The 23,652-nt window shown below is 37.4% G+C and overlaps 2 protein-coding genes across 5 annotated transcripts in view; one reads left to right on the top strand and one right to left on the bottom strand.

Moving 5' to 3' along the window:
* Window positions 1-23,652, bottom strand: part of LMBRD1 (LMBR1 domain containing 1) — a 191,730-nt gene that overhangs the window by 167,161 nt on the left and 917 nt on the right. For all 4 annotated transcript variants that reach the window (XR_001110507.2, XR_010336705.1, XM_012471887.3 and 1 more), the window contains exons 2-3: window positions 17,555-17,731; window positions 7-67 (exon numbers count right to left, since the gene is read on the bottom strand). Coding sequence is in view for 2 of the 4 variants with exons in the window: in XM_012471887.3 (XP_012327310.2) it covers window positions 7-67; window positions 17,555-17,731 (238 nt within the window). In the remaining 2 variants the exon portion in view is untranslated. The remainder of the gene's footprint in view (window positions 1-6; window positions 68-17,554; window positions 17,732-23,652) is intronic.
* Window positions 4,556-9,450, top strand: LOC105730568 (THO complex subunit 2). The gene is made up of 2 exons (XM_012471885.3): window positions 4,556-8,833; window positions 8,915-9,450. Exons 1-2 carry the CDS (start codon window positions 4,556-4,558, stop codon window positions 9,416-9,418), a joined length of 4,782 nt encoding a protein of 1,593 aa, XP_012327308.1. The 3' UTR covers window positions 9,419-9,450.

Here is a 23,652-nt window from a genome sequence, read left to right as displayed (position 1 = left end):
ACTTACTATAGTATCCATATAATACAGTGTCCTCAATCTGTCTGCTGACATTAGCATTGGCCCAGTCCTAGAATAAAGGAAACAATAGAAATATTAATGAAACATACATTTGCCTAACAATTAGAATTAGGTTTTAATATGACTGAATATCACTTCCAAAATCTATCCACTCAAATAAAAACAATCTATGCCTTCAATAACTGAGAGACAGGCAATAGACAATTTCAACATGTAAATGCTGAGACAAGACAACACAGTTCTGGGAAAACATGAAGACAAAAGGCACCTAACTCAGACTGAAAATCAGGAAAGGCTTCTCAAAAATGACTAAACTGAGACCTGAAAGGAGGGAGAATGATCTCAGGGAAACAGAGAAAACAGTAGGAAGGAAAGAAGGGAGAAAAGAACATAGAACATTTGAAAAATACTTCAAGAAGCTAAATACAGATTCGACTGAGTTTTTGGAAAGGTTAAGAGAAAGCAGGTGGAGAGAGGGAGGAGAAGAACATATATGACACAGACTTGTGAGTCATGCTGAGTATTTTAGACTTTGTCCTAAGAGCAATGAAAAATAGTGATGAATTTTATGCAGAGAGTAACAAACCTGATTTGTACTTCAGAAAGAACATATTTGAGCATTTATACATTTTTTTAAAAACCTACATGAAAAATCAGTCTAATCCTTGCATTCATCCCATACAAGTGTTGTTTAAATTACTAAACATAGAAAATATAATTCAAATTAATCTTTTCTAATAGAAAAAAAATCTATACATTACTGTGTCAGAACTGAGGTACAATGTTAAGTATTTTGGCCTATATCCTAAATTCTGTGCATGTGAAAAATTAAACCTGGAGAGTCTAAAGGACTTATCACTCTATTAAGTAGAAAAGCACAATTTAGAATCCAGGTCAATTTTTTATAAACACTTTAAGAGCTCAAGTCAGTGTCAACATTCTACAAGTGCTCTTAAAAAAGGATATTTTAAAATAATTTAGGATTTTTCTTTTCTTTTCTCCTTTTTTGCCCATAAGCACCTCTAGCAATGAGTAGCTATAAATTTCTTGCTGATAAATGCCTACAAGATAAAAAAAAAAGTAGAAAATCCAAACTTACTTCTACAAAGGCAAACCCTTGATACCCAAAGCACAATAAAAACAATGTGTTCCCAATAGTAATCAGGAATAGTAACAAACCCTTAATACGTCAAATAGAAAGAGTTCAATACCAGCCTGGCAAACATGGTGAAACCCCGTCTTCACTAAAAATACAAAACATTAGGTGGGCATGGTGGTGCATGCCTGTAATTCCAGCTACTCGGGAGGCTGAGGCGGGAGAATTATTTAAACCTGGGAGGTGAAGTTTGCAGTGAGCCAAGATCACACCACTGCACCCCAGCCTGGATGACACAGCAAGACTCCATCTCAAAAAATAAAAAATAAAATAAAAATAAATCATAGAATATAAAAAAAAAAATTTAATAAATAGAAAGTCACCTGTTCCCACATGAAAAGACTATAAATACCAATGGCCATCCAAATTAATCTTAAAATTAATATACATCATCAATCGACATCCCATTGTGCTAGGAGGTAGAGAATATCAACATATTGATTTTAAAGATTATCTGAAAAAACAGGTAGACTAGGGCCAGAAATAAATTTGAAAAAGACTAACAAGGAGGAATTTCTCAATTACTACACTTTACTAATAAAATATGAAAATCTACTATTATATAACCTTTCACCTACCTATTGGTAAAATTTAAAACAGTAACATCCAGTAGTGTTAAAATATGGAGGGAAAGACATCTGCTACACAGTAAGATAGTCTACCATGTAGACATTCTTTATTGAATTGATCCTAAAAATATTCACACAAATTAGGATGGATATTAGTACATAATATTTTATTCATTGGACAATACTACTTGTCCAACAAATTACCTCAGGATCTCTTACAAAGCAATAAGCCAGCCCAAATGGGCCCTTCCTTTCCCACACAGGAGGAGCTGTACCAAATTCCATTCCTCATGGGACTTAGAGACCCAATATCTCCAGGTATTCAGCAATTGGTATGTCCTAGCACTCAGTGAACAACTTGTACCTACTTAGCTCATATTACTTGGCACCCAAGTCCAAGGTATTCATTCTACCTGCAAGACCATTCTTCTTGCCATATGAGAAGAGAGAAGAGGCCAGGTGCAGTGGCTCATGTCTGTAATCCCAGCACTCTAGGAGTCTGAGGAATTGCTTGAGGTCAGGAGTTTGAGATCATGCGTGGTAGCACACACCTGTAATCCTAGCTTCTTGGGAAGCTCAGGAATGAGAATTGCTTTAACCTGGGAGGCAGAGGCTGCAGCCAGCCAAGATCATGCCACTACAGTCCAACCTGAGCAACAGAACAATACTGTGTCTCAAGAAAAAGGGGAGAGAGGGAGAGGGAGAGGGAGAGGGAGAAAGGGGGGTGGGGAGAGAGAGAGAAAGAGAGAGAGAGACAGAGAGACAGAGAGACTGGGAGGTTATACACCTCTACTAAAGCACCTGCACTTTGGGAGAGTTTCCGTCAAGTTACCTAAGAACCTGAGCACTTACTGACAGGGCAAATTAGAGCCTGTACCAAGAAACATTTATCGGTTTTTGCCCAAGAGTCCTTTACCCAACAATATTCAGTGTAGGATTAAAATATTTTTAAAAGAAAAATGAAACTGGAGACAATCTAAATGCCAGAGTAGAAATAGTAAAATTTACTACTGTACATGCATAACATAGAATAATATGTTGACGTTAAAAACAATGGGACCTACAGAAACTAGCACAGATAGATATCCATGAAGTTCTTTTGAGTAGGGGTAAACAAAACAAATCACAACCAAAAGTTTTAACACATATAATCTTTGTCTAAAAAAAATGTAATGAAAGAAACTACCCAAAGATATTATAAAAAATAAATGAAAAGAATATGTAAGTAGTGCTTACCACATAGAATGGGAAAGCACTGGAGAGAATTCTATGCAAAGATTGAAAATGTTTTCATCAATGATTCAATTATCCTAATGAATATGTACATAATCAAAGCTTCAATTCCTAAGAGCTGTGCTTCTTCAGCGATTACTTCTGTATCCAAAGAGAAGTTTAAAAGGATTTTTGTAAGCTTTGTTTTGTTTTGTTTTGTTTTTGAGACAGGGTCTCACTTTGTCACCCAGGCTGCAGTGCAGTGGCATGATCATGGCTCACTGCAGCCTAGACCTTCCCGGGCTCAGGTGATCCTGCCACCTTCAGGCTTCTAAGCAGCTGGGATCCTAGGTGCATGCCACCATGTCCAGCTAATTTTTCTATTTTTTGTAGAGACCAAGTTTCACCACATTGCCCAGGCTGTTCTTGAACTCCTGGGCTCAAGTGATCTGCCTGCCTCAGCCTCCAGGTTTATAGGTGTGAGCCACCATGCCTGGCCTAAAAAGATTTTGAAGATGAGTAAATTAAGAACAACGTATCAATGGGCCAGGGAATAATGATGACTGTCTTTTTTTACTTCTTACATGTTATGCAAACTTCCCATCAATTTCCAAGACAGCCCCAGGAGGTAGTAATGTCTCCACTGAGAATCACTTAAAAATTAGTTTAAAATTGGACAAAATCCCAATCTCAAAAAATATATATTAAAAATAGAAAGTCTGAAGGTTAACTTGAAGCAAAAGAATCATTAAAATTTAGCATCTTTTACTCTATAAGGATCTCTTGCCTAACCAGTTCTTGTGGCAACAAGAGTATTGCTGTTACTATTTTAAAGCTACAAATATGTGTAAAATATACAACATCACTCAAGTACTATTAGTGTATTTGACTTTTAAGTACTTTCTTGCCTCCAAGATACTTGATGTATTGTCAAGGGAGCTTAGTTTGTAAAACTTTCCTTCTAATTTTGGGAACCACTATGATCTTAATATGTTTTATAAACTATTGCGTCTCAAAGTAGAAACTAAAAGGAACTTCAGAGTCATTTAGGACAAAAAGGAATGTGAGACAATCAAGAACTAAATAAAGAATATTAAAGAAGAATATTTCAGAAGACAAGGATATGAATTCCACAGAACAAAAATGTAATTGGTGGCATATGTAAATTCCATTCCCCATTATTCAAGTTGACTTTTGAAATCTGCTGCATAACCCAAAATTCCCACAATTCTCCTCACTTTTACCTGACAACTTCACCTTAGAACAGTGGTTCTCATTCAGGAGCCATTTTGAACCACATGGGGCATTTGACAATGTCCAGAGACATGGTGGGCAGAGTCAGTATCCTACAAGGATCTAGGAGGTAAGAGGTCAAGGACGCCACTAAATACTTACAATTCTCAGGGCAGGCCCCCATAACAAAGAATTATCCAAGGCAAAATGTCCATGATTGAGAAATACTGACTTAAGAGGTCTCTAAAATAATTTGCATCGCCAAGCCACGCGCTCACTCAACTTACCGTTAAATCTAAAACCGGCTCCCCTTTGACCCTTCGCTCGCGTGCTACACATCCGGGCCTCTGCTACTAGCGAGAGGAAGATGGCGGCCGCGGCTGTTACGGTTCCCGCAGAGTGGATAAAGAATTGGGAGAAATCAGGTAGAAGCGAATTTTTGCATTTATGTCGGATCCTCAGTGAAAATAAAAGCCATGATAGTTCGACATACAGAGATTTCCAGCAAGCTCTTTATGAATTGTCATATCATGTAATTAAAGGAAATCTAAAGCCTGAACAGGCATCTAATGTTCTTAATGACATTTGTGAATTTCGTGAGGATATGCCCTCCGTTCTTGCTGATGTATTCTGCATATTAGATATTGAAACAAATTGTTTAGAAGAAAAAAGCAAGAGAGACTATTTTACACAGTTGGTATTAGCATGTTTGTATTTAGTTTCAGACACAGTCCTGAAGGAACGCCTGGATCCAGAAACACTGGAATCCTTAGGGCTTATCAAACAATCACAGCAATTCAATCAAAAGTCAGTTAAAATCAAGACAAAACTCTTTTATAAGCAGCAGAAATTCAATTTGTTAAGAGAAGAGAATGAAGGTTATGCCAAGCTGATTGCTGAATTGGGGCAAGATTTATCTGGAAGCATTACTAGTGATTTGATCTTAGAAAATATCAAATCTTTAATAGGATGCTTTAATCTGGATCCCAATAGAGTTTTGGATGTCATTTTAGAAGTGTTTGAATGCAGGCCAGAACACGATGACTTCTTTATATCTTTGTTAGAATCTTACATGAGTATGTGTGAACCACAAACAGTGTGTCATATTCTTGGGTTCAAATTCAAGTTTTACCAGGAACCAAATGGCGAGACACCATCATCTTTATACAGAGTTTCAGCTGTACTTCTACAATTTAATCTTATTGATTTAGATGATCTTTATGTACATCTTCTTCCAGCTGATAATTGCATTATGGATGAATACAAACGAGAAATTGCTGAAGCTAAGCAAATTGTTAGAAAACTTACGATGGTTGTGTTGTCTTCTGAAAAAATGGATGATCGAGAGAAAGAAAAGGAGAAAGAAGAGGAGAAAGTAGAGAAGCCACCTGATAACCAAAAACTTGGCTTGTTAGAAGCCTTATTAAAGATCGGTGACTGGCAACATGCACAGAACATTATGGATCAGATGCCTCCATACTATGCAGCTTCACATAAGCTAATAGCACTTGCCATTTGCAAGCTCATTCACATAACTATTGAACCTCTCTACCGAAGAGTTGGTGTTCCTAAAGGTGCTAAGGGCTCACCTGTTAATGCTTTGCAAAACAAGAGGGCACTAAAACAAGCTGAGAGTTTTGCAGATTTGAGGAGAGACGTGTTCAATATGTTCTGTTACCTTGGGCCTCACCTTTCTCATGATCCCATTTTATTTGCAAAAGTGGTGCGCATAGGCAAGTCATTTATGAAGGAGTTTCAGTCTGATGGAAGCAAACAAGATAAAGAAAAAATGGAAGTTATCCTTAGCTGTTTGCTTAGCATTACTGACCAGGTACTACTTCCATCTCTTTCTTTGATGGACTGCAATGCTTGTATGTCTGAGGAACTATGGGGAATGTTTAAAACATTTCCATATCAGCATAGATATCATCTGTATGGCCAGTGGAAGAATGAAACTTATAACAGTCACCCACTTTTAGTAAAAGTTAAAGCTCAAACAATACACAGAGCCAAATATATCATGAAGCGCCTAACCAAGGAAAATGTGAAGGCTTCTGGAAGACATATTGGGAAGCTGAGCCACAGCAATCCAACCATTTTGTTTGATTATATCTTGTCACAAATACAGAAGTATGATAACTTAATAACACCTGTAGTAGATTCATTGAAATACCTCACTTCATTGAATTATGATGTTTTGGCCTATTGTATCATTGAAGCTTTAGCTAATCCAGAAAAGGAAAGAATGAAACATGATGACACAACCATCTCAAGCTGGCTTCAGAGTCTGGCTAGTTTCTGTGGTGCAGTTTTTCGTAAATATCCAATTGATCTTGCCGGTCTTCTTCAGTATGTTGCCAATCAGCTAAAGGCGGGTAAAAGTTTTGACCTGCTTATCTTGAAAGAAGTGGTGCAAAAAATGGCAGGAATAGATATTACAGAGGAAATGACAATGGAGCAACTAGAGGCCATGACTGGTGGAGAGCAGCTAAAAGCTGAGGGTGGTTATTTTGGTCAGATCAGAAACACTAAAAAATCCTCTCAGAGATTAAAGGATGCTCTATTGGACCATGATCTTGCCCTTCCTCTCTGTCTCCTTATGGCTCAGCAGAGGAATGGGGTAATCTTTCAGGAAGGTGGAGAGAAACATTTGAAACTTGTGGGAAAGCTCTATGACCAGTGTCATGATACCCTGGTGCAGTTTGGCGGGTTTTTAGCATCTAATCTGAGCACAGAAGATTATATAAAGCGAATGCCTTCAATTGATGTACTCTGTAATAAATTTCATACACCCCATGATGCAGCATTTTTCCTGTCTAGGCCAATGTATGCCCATCATATTTCGTCAAAGTATGATGAACTTAAAAAATCAGAAAAGGGGAGTAAACAGCAACATAAAGTTCATAAGTACATAACATCATGTGAGATGGTGATGGCGCCTGTCCATGAAGCAGTGGTCTCCTTACATGTTTCCAAAGTCTGGGATGACATCAGCCCTCAATTCTATGCCACGTTCTGGTCATTGACAATGTATGACCTTGCAGTTCCACACACCAGCTATGAACGAGAAGTCAATAAACTTAAAGTCCAGATGAAAGCAATTGATGACAATCAAGAAATGCCTCCAAATAAAAAGAAAAAAGAGAAGGAGCGCTATACTGCTCTTCAGGACAAGCTTCTTGAAGAAGAAAAGAAACAGATGGAACATGTACAGAGAGTTCTACAGAAATTGAAACTGGAAAAGGACAACTGGCTTTTAGCAAAATCTACCAAAAATGAGACCATCACAAAATTTCTACAGCTGTGTATATTTCCTCGATGTATTTTTTCAGCAGTTGATGCTGTTTACTGTGCTCGTTTTGTTGAATTGGTACATCAACAGAAAACTCCAAATTTTTCCACACTTCTTTGCTATGATCGAGTTTTCTCTGACATAATTTATACAGTTGCAAGCTGTACTGAAAATGAAGCCAGTCGATACGGAAGGTTTCTTTGCTGCATGTTAGAGACTGTGACCAGGTGGCATAGCGATAGAGCCATATATGAAAAGGAATGTGGAAACTATCCAGGATTCCTTACCATATTACGAGCAACCGGATTTGATGGTGGAAATAAGGCTGATCAATTAGACTATGAAAATTTTTGCCATGTTGTACATAAATGGCATTATAAACTAACCAAGGCATCGGTACATTGCCTTGAAACAGGCGAATATACTCACATCCGGAATATCTTGATTGTGCTAACAAAAATACTTCCTTGGTACCCAAAAGTTTTGAATCTGGGTCAAGCTTTGGAAAGAAGAGTACACAAAATCTGCCAAGAAGAAAAAGAGAAGAGGCCAGATCTATATGCGTTGGCTATGGGCTACTCTGGGCAGTTGAAAAGTAGAAAGTCATACATGATACCTGAAAATGAATTTCATCACAAAGACCCCTCTCTGAGGAATGCAGTTGCCAGTGTGCAAAATGGGGCTGGTAGTGGCCCTTCTTCATCATCATCATCAATAGGAAGTACATCTAAATCGGATGAAAGCAGTGCTGAGGAGACTGATAAATCAAGGGAGAGATCTCAGTGTGGTGTGAAGGCTGTTAATAAAGCTTCTAGTACCACACCTAAAGGGAATTCAAGCAATGGAAATAGTGGCTCTAACAGCAATAAAGCTGTTAAAGAAAATGACAAAGAAAAAGGGAAAGAGAAGGAAAAAGAGAAAAAAGAAAAGACTCCAGCTACTACTCCAGAGGCCAGGGTACTTGGTAAAGATGGTAAAGAAAAACCAAAGGAAGAGCAGCCAAATAAAGATGAAAAAGCAAGAGAAACCAAGGAAAGAACGCCAAAGTCTGACAAAGAAAAAGAAAAATTCAAGAAGGAAGAAAAAGTTAAAGATGAGAAATTCAAGACCACTGTCCCCAACGTAGAATCAAAATCAAGTCAAGAAAGGGAAAGAGAGAAGGAGCCATCCAGAGACAGAGATACAGCAAAGGAAATGAAATCAAAGGAAAATGTTAAAGGAGGAGAAAAAACGCCAGTTTCTGGGTCCTTGAAGTCACCTGTACCCCGATCAGATATTCCAGAGCCTGAAAGGGAACAAAAACGCCGCAAAATTGATACCCACCCTTCTCCATCACATTCCTCCACAGTAAAGGTTGCAGCCATACTTCCCAAAGTTCCTTTGGGTTCTGAGAACTATGCCAGCTCACCTGTCATCTCCATTCATTTTCTACAGGACAGTCTCATCAAACTCAAGGAATCTTCAGCTAAGCTCCACACTAATCATACTCCTCTACCACTGTCCAAGAGTAAGGAGAGAGAAATGGACAAGAAAGATTTGGACAAGTCAAGGGAAAGATCCAGAGAAAGAGAGAAAAAAGATGAAAAGGACAGGAAAGAGTGGAAAAGGGATCGCTCAAACAGTGACCGTGAAGTGCCACCGGACTTAATCAAGAGACGTAAAGGAGAGAATGGAACAATGGGGGTTTCAAAACATGAAAGTGAAAGTCCATGTGAATCTCCTTATCCAAATGAAAAAGATAAGGAAAAAAATAAGTCAAAATCTTCAGGCAAAGAAAAAGGCAGTGATTCATTTAAATCTGAGAAGATGGATAAAATCTCCGGTGGCAAAAAGGAGTCCAGGCATGATAAAGAAAAGATAGAAAAGAAAGAGAAACAGGACAGTTCAGGAGGAAAGGAAGAGAAGAAACATCTTAAGTCCTCGGACAAGCACAGATAATGAAGACTTTCAATCAAAGCTATGGACAGACACCCCCACCTCCCAAAGCTCCATGCATCACTCTCAACGATATCTCCCATAATTAAGAGCTTCTGGTGCTGTCCATTTAATGGGAATCTCCTTTAAATCAAAAGATGAATACACACCACCATCCTCTTGACGAGACATTCCAAAGTCACTGATTTTCAGAACATTATTTTCACCTCCAGGCAGTTTCTTGCAGCAAGGTCCCTGTGTATACAATTTCTACTCGAGATACACCATCCAGAAGCAGCATCTAATGAAAATTTCACTAACTGAATTTTAGTTCATTCTTCTTTCTCAGAAAGGAGAGGAAATCGCCTCCTGGAACCAGTTCCTTAAATTATGTAGATAGGCCGTCTTTGTGTGCGAACTCCTATACAGTTGACAACACTGGGATGATAATATTGCTTGAGGACTTTGGCTTCTAATAAACATTTTAATTTCACTTCCTGGGAAAGATGTTCTTTACATGTTTTAACAGCAACAGCAATTTTCCCTTTAATGTGCCCTTAAATGTGTCACCAAAATTTCCCTTGCCAAGTAATTCTTCTAATGTGACATCTTTATGATCGAGAACCCATTTCTTATTCTCCTAGTTATGGCCATACTATGATAATGATGCTCTTTTTTTTTTGGAGACGGAGTTTCGCTCTTGTTGCCCAGGCTGGAGTGCAATGGCGCGATCTCGGCTCACCGCAACCTCCGCCTCCTGGGTTCGGGCAATTCTCCTGCCTCAGCCTCCTGAGTAGCTGGGATTACAGGCACGCGCCACCATGCCCAGCTAATTTGTTGTATGTTTAGTAGAGACAGGGTTTCAACAGGTTGACCAGGATGGTCTCGATCTCTTGACCTTGTGATCCACCCACCTCGGCCTCCCAAAGTGCTGGGATTACAGGCGTGAGCCACCGCACCCGGCCTAATGATGCTCTTAATTGGAACATTGACTTTTTTTTTTTTTTTGCAATTTAAACAATAAAGATAAAATTCATGTAACATCAAATTTGCCTTTTTTGTTTTTTTGAAACAGAGTCTTGTTCTTGTCGCCAAGGCTAGAGTGCAGTGGCGTGATCTTGGCTCACTGCAGCCTCCGCCTTGGGTTTAAGCAATTCTCCTGTCTCAACCTCCTGAGTAGATGGGATTACAGGCTTGCACCACACCACACCTGGCAAATTTTTGTATTTTTAGTAGAGATGGGGTTTCACTATGTTGGCCGGGATGGTCTCGATCTCCAGACCTCATAATCCACCTGCATCAGCCTCCCAAAGTGCTGGGATTACAGGTGTGAGCCGCTGCACTGGGCCTCAGATTTGCCATTTTAAAGTGTACTATTCAGTGGTTTTTAGTATATCCACTATGTTGTGCAAGGATCACTGCTGTCTATTTCCAGAACGTTTCCATCACCCTAAAAAGAAACTCTATGCCTATTAGCAGTCACTCCCAATTCTTCCTTTCCCCAGCCCCTGGAAATCAGTAACATGCTTTCTGTCTCTATGATTTTGCCTGTTTTGGACACTTCATTTAAGTGGAATTATGCAATAATCTGTGGCCTTTGTGTTTGGCTTTCACTTAGCATGATGTTCTCAAGGTTCATCCATGTCATAGCATGTATCAGTACTCCATTCCTTTTTATTGCTAAATGATGTTTCATTGTATGAGTGTATATCACTTTTTATTTATCCATTCATCAGTTAATGGACAGGAACAATGGCTTTTAAGTATTGTAAGTTCATCATATATCCACAGTTACTGATAATGTCAAGATTATACATGGTGTGAACAGAATGCTGTGTAGAAATGATATATAAATTATTTGTCGGCACTTCATGGAAGTGTGATGATTTTCTAAGGACCCTTCTAGCCCTGGTTTTAAGAAATATGTGAATGTAGTATTTTCATCAATAAAGTTTAATGCATTAAGCATTAGTTTAAAATTTGAAGGCAGACGTGAAGATATTTGCCACATGTTGTAATAATTTTTGAAGTTATTTCAATGTGAAATATTTGAAAAACGTCAATACATAAAGGAAAGGACATGATTATAATTGAGTCAATATATTTTTAAAGCAATTTTTATAATTTAGCAGACATTGCATCTTAATATAAGTTACTATTAAAATTGTGTCCTTGTGAAAAAAAAAAAAATCTAAAACCTGCTTCCTTTTGTATCCAAATTCTAGACCTTCTTTCCTCTGAAGTGTCCATACTCCTATTACATCCAAACATTTGTCTTTGAGAACCCTCACCCTTCTGGAGGACACTGCACCTGCAATGATACCTTGTCTTCCCTCAAAAATTTCTCTCACTCTACTGAATTCTAAAGTATACGATGTCTAGTAATTATTAAACACAAAGAGATACACAACCACCACAAATAAAAGCACCTCCATTAACTCCTCTTCTCACTTTCATAGAGAACAAAAACTTCTTGAAAAGTTGTCAGCATTCCCTATCACTTCTTCCTTGCTTCTCTGTCCACATCTAACCCACTCAACCTAATCACCCTATTGTTCTGCTGAAATTATCCTTCATGGTCACCACTGACCAAAACCACCCGTCGCTTCTCTACCCAACTCACTTCCCCTCTCAGCATTACTGGAAAAAGCTACTGTTCTTTCTTCCTGAAACACATTCTTCTGATTTCCACAAAGCCTCCCTCTTGTGTTTTTCTCATCTCTCAGGTTGCAGATTCTCCCCTTCATCTGACCTCTACACAATAGAGAACTCCAGTCCTTGGTCCAATGTCAAGGCTTCTCTGACTACTCAGTCTTCCCAGCTCCTAGTCAGTCCATAACTGTAGATATCATCCATATGCTGTTTCCCAAATACTTCTCTCCAGCCCTAAGCTCTTCCCAGAGCTTCAACTCCCAACTTAACACCTCCACCTAGATAGACAGTACAGTACATACTTTGAAGGTAGGTTGTCCAAAACTCTTTTCTCTATACTCCCTCACTTGCCCATGCACATGTATATGACCTCTTATTCCTCCAGGTTTCCCTATTCCTCTACGGTATACAAAAACCTAGGCCTCGGTGCTCCGATTTTCTTTTTCCTTCACCTGCCGCCCCATATCTAATCTATCAGCAAATTCCAGCAGCTCTACCTCTAAAATATATACCAATTTTAATCATTTTTCTCCACTAGCACCACTCTAGCCCAAGTCACCTTTATCTTTTACCTCCATTAACTTCATATTGTGGTTAGGAGAAAATCTAAACTTATTAATATGACTTAAAAGTCATAATCAATCTGGCCCCTGCCTTATTTTGGATCTCAGCTTTTACCAAAGCAAAACTCTCAACAATACACTTCAGTCAAATAAGCCAACTTCATCCCAGCCAAAAGGCTCTGTATATGCTGCCGCTTCTGCCTAAAGGCTCACTCCCTCTGGCTCTTTACTAATTGATTCCTCATCCAGGTACCATGGCAAGTAACCTCAGCAGCTTTGCCTTCCTATTTCTCTCTCTGAAACACTCATAACCTGACTAGACTCTCATATCAATCTGCTGTATTTCCTCATAGAATTTATGCCTATACCTTATTTTATCTATTGACTATTGGTCTTGCCTTGCAGACTAAGCTCCAGGAGAATAGCAACCTCATTTGCTTTAATGATTAATCTCCAGTATCTGGAGATTAATGGTCAGCCACTTATTACATACTTAATAAGTATTAAGTAAATAAATATAGTTAAGGTTCGATAAAGAGCCCAAAGTTCTAAGACACAATTCCCCCCATTTAAAAATAGGAATGAGAGAGCAGTAGAGTTTGGCCCAGAAATCTAATAATAACAGGCCGCAAAGAGAGTCAGTTAGGGACAAGAGTAAGATATAAACAAATACCAAAACACTAAACATTTTCACGACATACCTTAATATTAACTAATTGTTTTTATTTTTACAGGTTGTATAAAAGAAAGAATATTTATTCAGATTAGTGTCAATTTCTTTTTTTCCCCCTTTGGACCAGTATACTTCATGTATATCACCATCCAATGTTATTTGGCCAACTATCAAAGACTATTAAAGACAGCATTTCCAGCTGTGCTTTTAAAGTTTCTTTTTTTATCTAAAAAGTTAATTATTTTAGAAAACAGCTAGAAACAAGTAAATTAGCTAAAATTATTAATAATGCCATATGTTGAAAGAAAGGTCAACAGAAAGAACTTGGACATTATAACATTATAACATAAGAAGGCAGAGAAAGTTAGAAGCATAACTAAAACAAAAAAAATACAGAAACTAGCATTGACTGCCTGCTCACAGAAAAGCCTGCGTACCTTCTGTTCTTAAGCAAAATGGTAGCAATCATTGATACATGGAATTTCCAAATAATTATACCTTGCAAGCCAAGTCCATGATTAGAAAGAGGTTTCAAAATATTTGAGGTGGAAGTGGAGAAAATAAGAGAATGCATATATTCATTTAGGAATTTAAATGTACATTTAATATAATGTAATAATATAATGTACATTTAAAATGTACATTATAAATATTAAGATACAATATCATTCATCATGGAAAACAATGTCAACTTGTACATTTATCCTTACAAATAAGGTTGGAATAGATTAAAACCATAGTGGCATCCTTTTTACTCTAACATGACTAAATTTACAATTGTAGCATGAAGTTTGAAGAATTCTTAAATACTTAAACTTATCTTTCACTAGGCACCTGAAGAGAATTCAGCAATAACTTTAGGAAAAACTACTGTCTAGAGTTTATCAGGAAAATGTTTAAAAATTTTTTTTTTCAGTTCTACTTGTGACAGTCAGCAAATAGTCCAGTTTCAAATAAAAACTCATGAATTTCACTAATCCTCACCATGCCCCACAAAATCAGAAGGGAAAATACAGACACACAGAATGTTGCAATGGATCAAAAAAATTACCAAGAAAAAACGGATACATTATCGAAGCTAAAAGCAAACAGAATTAGAGACAACTTAGTCTCTAGTTGAGACTAAATTGAAAAGTAGGAAAAGGCCAGGCACAGTGACTCACATCTATAATCCCAGCATTTTGGGAGGCCAAGGCGGGTAGATCACTTGAGGTCAGGAGTTTGAGACCAGCCTGGTCAACATGGTAAAACCCTGCCTCTACTAAAAATACAAAAAAATTAGCCAAGTGTGGTGGTGTACATCTGTAATTCCAGATACTCAGGAGGTTGAGGCAAGAGAATCGCTTGCACCTAGGAGGCGGAGAGGTTGCAGTGAGCCAAGGTCACATCATTGTACGCCAGCCTGGGCAATAAGAGCGAAACTCCGTCTCAAAAAAATAACAAAAGAGAACCAACAATTGCTGAATAACTAATATCCTAACAATGAAACAAAGTTTTAAAAAGTGGAGGGAAAAACTTTAACAGATATTTTCCCCTTCTAAATATTGTTGTCAAATATAAAGTGCATTAACTACAGCCATGTATTTTTCTTTTAAGGCACGTGTATTAAAACAAGTACCCACATTTTTAGTAATATTTTTGCTTCTTTAGTGAATGGATTCTTAAAATCTTACTCAAAAAAGTAAAATGCAATTTCATAGATTTAAACATCAAAAACAAAGAAACAAAACAAACCTATTTCCCAGGGAGTGATCACTAATTTAAGCATGGGCCCAAAACAATACTTAATCTAACAGAAAGTTCATAATTTCATGAAAATACTTTAGAAATTTAAAGATGAAACATTTTCCCACAAAATCTAAATAAATCAAACATCCTAAGTTCTAAACTAAAAAAAAAAAAAAAAACTCCTAAACAATAATTATACCAGGGATAATTATATGACTTCTATACAGTAAAATACACATACATACATATATATCCTTATCTATTTAACCTTAACAGCTTTCAGGGAGAAAAATATACTAGAAATTTATAATTATGTACTGTACATTTGGAATTACACTACACTATTTTAAAATAAAAAGAATATTCAAACATTCTGAAAATGTCAAAATCTCTTATCCAAGAAACATAGCTATATACAAAGGCACAGAAATTAAACATTTTTATAGAATTTAATTCTAAAATAACACTTATTTCTCAGAGAAAATGACCTCATAATGTTATAATCAACTATTTAATTATCTATGTCTAACATTATTAAACTGTATTTCTTCTTGCCCAATAATAAAAAGCAGAGAAAACCCAATACCACTAAAATTAGTCATTTTCTCTAGAAGTAATGTTTCAACCCAAATGGTAGATATCCTATTTACTGAGCTACCTGAAAATACCTCATACTTGTTTAGAAGCCATCTTCCCAAGAAACCTGATGAACAAAGCCCTCTGGAACCAGACTGCAGGGCTTCAAATCCCAGCTTCAGCACTTACAGGCTATGTTACTTCACCTCTCTGAACCTTGATTTTTCACCCACGAAAAACATAGGTAACACTACTTACCTCACAGGATTGTCTGAGAGATCAAAGGAAGTTACTAAATATAAATCACTTAAAATAGAGTCTGATACATAGCAAATATTCAATAGATGTTAGTTACTATCTATATAACATTATAGTGTTTGGCACACACTAAGTGCTCAATTAACACTTGCTAAATAAATGGTGTGCAAAAAAAAATGTAGTTTTCACAGCAATCAGAATATATCTAATTTTCACAGCAACCCAGAATAAATTTAAATCTAACTATAAAAATATTTTCAAATTATTTGCCTTGTTTAGACCAGGCATGGTGGCTCATGCCTGCAATCCCAGCACTATGGGAGGCTGGGTAGGTGGATCACTTGAGGTCAGGAGTACAAGATCAGCCTGGCAAACATGGCGAAACCCCATCTCTACTAAAGGTACAAAAATAATTAGCCAGGTGTGGTGGCTGCATGTCTGTAATCCAAACTACTTGGGAGGCTGGGGGATGAGAATCACTTGAACCCAAGAGGCAGAGGTTGCAGTGAGCCAAGATCACATCACTGCACTCTAGCCTAGGCAACAGAGTGAGCCTCCATCTGAATACAATATTTTATATACATGTAATATAAAATAAAAATTTAAAAAATAAAATAATATATAAAATAAAAACAAATTATTTACCCAATTTAGCCCAATTCAGGAAGTTATTTTGTAATCACACATTATTAAGATAACCGAAATATTATTTCATTCAAATATGTAAGTACTAAAGCTAAATATTGGAGTATAACAACAAAGAGACCATTCCTGAGTCATAGAACCTTGCTGTAGTAAGAAACTTAAAGTAATATGCATAATTTAAAGGAAACTCAGAAACCTTTAGTCCGTACCCTTCATTTTTGAAATGAGGACCCTCAAGTCCAAAAAAGTTAAGTGGTTTGGCTAATGGTATACAGCTAGCAGTTAAGGGTCAAGACTACAACTCAGGTCTTATAATTCCCACCCTAATTCACTGTACCATACTGACTCAAAGTACTCAATATGAAACAGAGATTAGGATCCTGATCTGCCACTAACAAAGTCCTTCTAAATCATTTATTTATTGCATTAATGCAAATCAAATAAACTTCAAGGGAGTTACAAGCAGCAAAAAATATATAACCTTATAAGTTTACCCTGCCCCCGTGGCTCCCTTGTGAAGAATACCTTTCAGTTTGTAATTAGTGGTAGGTGGGTAGTAGCTGCCTACGTGGTATATTTTTGAGTTATGAGTAAATACAGAAAACCTGTTTATTAATAAGAATCACCTGTTTAAGAGAGACTAAATACATGGAGCAGAATCTGCTCGGGCCTTCAGCCTGGAAGGCTCTTAGCCCCTGGGGCTCTCAGCTCAATAGGCTGCTGGCCCCCTGGATAGATCCACTTTGCTATTCTATCTGGGTGTCTGCCTCTCATTACCTTCAGTGCCACCTGGGTGGGGGTCTCCCTACCAAGCTAGTATTCGGTATAACCTATTATGATTACTTAAAGCATCTGCAGGGTTGCTGAATTAATATAATAGTTCTTATGTCAATTGAAAGCCTGCTTCTAGTCTATCAGGTTAGATGTCACATTCTCAGCCTCTAAGCTGTATTTCCATTTTCATTCATTCCCAGATACAAAAATAAAACACAATTTATATTGTACTGCTAAGTGCGCCAGAAATTTGAAAGGAAAAAAAAATCTGCAAAGTAATATTATATTTACCTTAAATGTACCATTTTGATTTTTCATGTAAGAAACTAAAAATATATCCACTGGTAGAAGTGCTGATGTGATAAGTGCAATTGCTAGAGAAAAAATTGCTGTTATGGTGGAGACAACTTCACTTTCCCGCTGACTTTGGTATTTACGAACATATATCCAGCAGAATGCCAAAATAGCCTGAAATAGAACAAAAAGAGATGTTTGTTACTACCCGATGTATTTATCTGATTTTTGTATGTGTTTGAAAGTTTCTAGCAGGAAACCTTATGTGAAATAAAGGTTATTTTAGTTGTGTAAGGAAAGCCCACTATCCCTTAAAAACTTGTCCAAGACGTATAATTTTCAAAGCCTATTTCATGAATGCAGTACATCACATAGGCATACACACACAATACTATTAATAACAGTGCTCACTTACATATTTCCTCACCACAGTGCAGCCATTAATGGCTTCACACATCATAGTTACAACTAGCTTTGAATATATTTTTCCCTGTAGATTTTTCCAACCTAAAGGAGGTAAGAGTAGAAGCTGTTCTATCCTAGCCCTATTACTGAAGCATTACAGAATATAACTTAGATGAAAATTAACTTCTGTTCTGACAGTTCAAGAATAGCATTCAGCTAAAGATTAACTGCCAGTAATCACCATGCAATTATCATATTATACTATTTAAATTTTAAAGAGCATTAAACAAAGAAAAGTCAACGCTGAAAATGGATACATGTGCACAGCAAAAAGCTTGCCAGTGAAAAACGTTCACTCAGACGTAGAGGTTGACATCTCTAGTCAACCAGTTACTTTTAATACTTACCAATGCCATTCTAGTGACTATCACAGAGTAAAGGACTTAATGATTCTCTAACTTTAGGAGGCATTGGAATCACTTGCAGCAACTGTTAAAGCACAGATTGTTAAGGCCCATCCTCTGAATTTCAGATTCAAGAAGTCTGGAGTGGAGCTAGAAAATCTGTATTTGTAACAGCTTCCCCAGGTAAGGTTGCTGCTGGTCCAGGGCTACAGTTTGAGAACTTCTATTCTACTCAATTACAGGGAGTTGCAGACAGAGACTAAGTTATTTCAGCCTCCACTGTGAGTCAGAATCACCTGGGTAACTTTTAAGTACCCTTAAACCTTCCCTGCATTCCCCAATCAATTCTATTAATGGAGAATAAGGCACCTCCAGGCATCAGTACTTTAAATGCCTGAGGATTTCAATTTGAGCCAATCTTGAGAACCACTGTTCTAAGAGCTCTGGTACTTTTAAAAGCCTTGTTTTGTCCTTTGACTTTTCAACAGATTCATCTATTACTTTCTTTCTGAGCATCCTATAGTTTAGAGGCCTAACTGAAACTAGTTTTGCAGTTTCCAAATTATTCTACCACAAGCAAGACACAAGAACAATTCCATTATCTCAGAAAATTCCTTTGTCCCTTTTTAGTTAATCCCTCTCTCTGCCCCCAGCCCTTAAGACAGGAATAATGCAGGATGGTCACAAGGGTTAAAAAAATCCAGGCAGCAGTTTTACATGACTAGAGACTATGGGCTAATAAGAACCTGAAAAACCAGGGTGTGGACCAAGCTGGTTGAGACCCACTGGACCTAACATGACAATGGATCTGACCCAGGTTTCACCTAGGACCTCATTATATGCTCATTAACATGCTCAATCACACACCTACCAGCACTATGGCAGTTCCAAGACCACTCATATTTGATGTAAAAATGGGTGGCACCACAATTTCAAGAAACCTCTATCTTTTTCCAGGAATTTTCATGATTATATCCCTTGATTAAAGAAACCCATAAAGGTAGAAACTCCAAACCCCATTGTGTGTGTCTCTCTCTTAAGGATGCCCACACTCCCCTTTCTTGAGTGGTACTTTTCCCTTTAATACATCTCCAAACTTTCACTATTTTCTGACTTCCCCTTGAATGTCTTCTCATGACAATGTCAAGAGCCTGAAAACCAGCTGGGGTTGAGATCCCACCTACATTTGGAGATCTCCCTCAGCCCTCCAGTATCACCCTGACAACCACTATCTGTTCTCTGTCCACATAGTTTCTGCCTTTTCCAGAATGTCATAATGCCTTCATATAGTATGTTGTCTTTTCAGTCTGGCTAGTGTCATTTGGCACAGTGCATTTAAAACCCATCCAAGGGCCAGGTGCAGTGGCTCAAGCCTGTAATCCCAGCACTTTGGGAGGCCGAGGTGGGCGGATCACAAGGTCAAGAGACTGAGACCATCCTGGCCAACATGGTGAAACCCCGTCTCTACTATAAATACAAAAAAATTAGCTGGGCTTGGTGCCGTGCGCCTGTTGTCCCAGCTACCTGGGAAGCTGAGGCAGGAGAATTGCGTGAATCCGGGAGGCGGAGGTTGCAGTGAGCCAAGATCGCACCACTGCACTCCAGCCTAGCGCCTGGTGACAGATCGACACTCTGTCTCAAAAAAAAAAACAAAAACAAAAACCCATCCAAGTTGCTGCCTGTCATTCCTTCATACTGCTGGCCTTTCAACTGGTGACAGAATAGCAGGAAAAAAATTGAGTGAGAAGGCAGTTAAGACTTTAGAACAAACAAACAAAATCTAGGCTCAAATTCTTGATTTTTGGGAAACAGTTATTTTTCATAAAATGTTATTTTACATTAAATTTAAATGGGCTTGTTTTTAAAGGAATTCATAAATATTTTTAACATTCCCCCAATTTATTTTGAAGTCTTTGGAAGCTGAGCCTTATCTTTCTATCCTTAGCAGTACTTGACACAAAGTGTTCCAATAAATTTTTCATTGGATTTCAAGAATGAAAGAAAACCTGCATTTTGTAAGTATTACTACAAACAAAGGATTTTGCCAATATCAGGCAGACAAGCTGGGAAAGAGCAACTAGGCAGAAGAGTTAAGCTAAGCCAGAGTCTCCCAAACTTTTTGGTCTCAGAATCCCTTTGTAATGGTTTTAAAACTGATAACCTTCAAGAGCTTTTTGTTTATATTGTCAATCATTACTGATCATCATTACTGGTAAAATAAAACCAAGTATTCTCATCTATAAGAATACTTCTTTCATAACAGATTATAAAAATTAAATGAGATATAAACAGTTTAGCACAGTGGCTGGCCACAGTAACTGCTTAACAAATAGTAGTAGTTGTTATTAGAGCATTTGATAAAAGAAACAAATATATAACTTTGTTAACAATTATAAGGAAAAGTTTCAAATACTCCACTCAGCTTCTCCCAAGAGATTCAAAATAAATTGGTGTTAACACTGAGATTTTAAAAACTCCCCAGGTGGTTCTCATGAAACGCCAAGGTTGAGAGCCACTGGAGCAGAAGAAGTGAGTAGAGATGAATCTTTATTAAACTAATCAGAATAGATGACATACTGTCTGGAATCTTGTTAAACTGCAGACTCTGATTCAGTAGGAATGGGGTCATATATTTGGTATTTCTAACAAGTTCCCAGGTGATGCCCACACTTTAAGAAACAAGAATAAATTCACTTTACAAAAATGGAGTCTCCTATTGCAATGGCAAACACAATTTAAAGGTGGTGTGAGTCAAATTACAGAGGACACTGGAGCTAGACAGAATAGTTTAGACTTGATACAGTAAAGACAGACATAGTTAGATTACAGGCATGGGGGACCAAATCTAACAATTTCTTATGTGTGAAGAAATTGAAGTCCATTATTTTCACCCAAGATCACAAAAATAGGCAACATGCATGTCCTGATTCTTTTTCTTTTTTTGAGACAGGGTTTCTGTTGCCCAGGCTGCAATGCAGTTGCACTATCAGAGGTCGCTGCAACACTTTCGGGAACCGCCTCCCGGGCTCAAGCAATCCTCTCACCTCAGCCTTCGAGTAGCTGGGACCACAGGCATTTGCCACCACACTCGGCTAATTTTTTGTATTTTTAGTAGAGACAGGGTTTTGCCATGTTGCCCAGGCTGGTCTCGAACTCCTGAGCTCAACTGATCCACCTGCCTTAGCCTCCTAAAGTGCTGGGATTACAGGTGTGAGTCACCACACCCTGCCCATGTCCTTATTCTTTAATAGATGTTTGGCCGAAGTTCTCCAAGTGTGAAATCCCTAGGCCCTGGTAGTCCCCAGAATCCTTTCTGGATATTCAGAAGTTGAAAACTATTCTCATAATTATTACTAAGATGCTATTTGCTTTTTCACTGTGCTGACATTTGCACTCATGGTTCATAGCCATGGTAGGTAAAGCTACTGGTGCATTAGCATGAATCAAGACAGTGGCACCACACTGCACCAGTAGTCATTGTATTCTTCACCACAAGCTCAAAAAAGTACAATTTAAATTAAGACTATGCTTCACAAAGCAGTATAAATTAATTTTATTGAACTTCTATCCTTGACTCTTTTTAATAGTCTGTAAGGTAAAATATGAAGCATGTATACATAAAGTCCTTCTGCTGCATACCAAGATGTGACAGACATCTCCAGGAAAAGTTTAGAGTTAAAAGCCAAACCAGCCACTCTTCAAGCAACATCATTTTTACTTGAAAGAACAACTGCCGAACTGTGGTTATTCAGACTTCACTGTTTGGCAGATTTTGTCAAATGAACAAAGGGAACCTATCACTTAAAGACAAACTGACAGTATTTGATACCATCGATAAGAGTCAAACTTCCAAATGAAAATCGGATTTTGAAAGACTTCTATCCACTACTATGAGTTTGACAACCCTTCAATACTTAGAATTTTCAGAGACATTTCTGACAAGATCAGAAATGAAATGTGATATTTTGAAATTGTGTAATGAAATGTATCCATATTTAAAAGATGTGCATAACTCAGTAAACCAATATTTTCTAAATGACCAAAGCATCATGTTATAAAACCATGCACGGGTAAAAGATCCATTCAGAGTGCAAGATGGGCTAATGGATTTTAATGTAACAATGAATGAAAAACTCATTGATAGGGTTTCAGGTTCAATCATGCAACTGACCTTTAAGAAGATTTCACTTGTTGAGCTTTGGTGTAGTATCAAAGAACATCCACCACAATTACCTGAAAAATACTCCTCTGTTGCTGACTACCTATCACTGCAGTTGTATTTTCTTCATACTTCGACCAAAATAACATACCCCAAAAGACTGAATGTAGAAGCCAACATAAGAAACCAGTCTTTGTTCTAATGAACCAGGATTTAAAGAGATTTGCAGAAATTTAAACAAGAATCCTTCTTCCTAATGCTTTTTTCCACGCCAACATGCAAGTGTCAAACTCCTAATTCCCTTCTGATTTTATTAGTTCTTTCTGTAATATTGCCAACTTAAATGGCTTCCTTTTTTCATCAGTCCAAACACTACCACATCTCTAATTGTCTTCCAATATTTTTGTCTTTTCTCTTAAGTTCTATTTTATTTATAGTAATATTTTGGATTTCAGTACATAAAATACATGTTTCAAGAATTTCAGTTTTCCTATCTCCAGACCATCTTTAAAGCCATTTTTTTGTTTCATTTACATCCTATTACAATTCACACCACAAACCACTTCTGTACCTTCAATGTTTATTAATTAATAACTGTCAAGATAGTCTCCCTTAACTTTGATACATTATATGCTTATTTATTTTCTTCTAAACAAACGGAATCGGATAGACTGGAAAAGCCAGGGGGCTCTCCAAATATAGGACTGGGCGGCTGCAGAGACCACAGTCAGCCCTTAGGGTTTCATTTCCCCCAAGAGAGGATTAACATGTTCCAAGGTAAAGGCAGTGTTTTTAATCTGTGACAGTGATGGCAGTAACAAGAGGATCTATTTCTTAAATTTTCACACACCATCCTTTTTTTCTTTTTTTTTCTTTTTTGTCTCTACTGCAAAAATTTACTAGGACATACTACATAGGTACCAGACACCTACTGGAATCTGACAATTAAAGTAAAACCAAACAAGCCTGATTTCCAAAACTGGAGGTTTTGTTTTGTTTTGCAATGCAAAAAGGTCAAATACATTGGAACACAAAGTAACAACAGGCTCGGAGGATGAGAAAAGAGAAGATTTGAGAAGGTAGAGAGGTTATGAAAGGAAATAAATCGAACTCCCAAATAAAATAAA

Source organism: Aotus nancymaae, unplaced genomic scaffold (genome assembly GCF_030222135.1).
Source record: "Aotus nancymaae isolate 86718 unplaced genomic scaffold, 86718_ANA_hifiasm-v0.15.2.pri h1tg000040l, whole genome shotgun sequence".
Classification (NCBI taxonomy): Eukaryota; Metazoa; Chordata; class Mammalia; order Primates; family Aotidae; genus Aotus; species Aotus nancymaae.
This window is presented reverse-complemented; position numbering and strand designations above follow the sequence as displayed.

Coding starts and splice junctions, on each gene's coding strand:
- LOC105730568 (XM_012471885.3), top strand. CDS start 4,556: ATGGCGGCCGCGGCTGTTACGGTTCCCGCAGAGTGGATAAAGAATTGG. Junction 8,834..8,914: donor CACATTCCTCCACAGTAAAG/GTTGCAGCCATA, acceptor CATTTTCTACAG/GACAGTCTCATCAAACTCAA.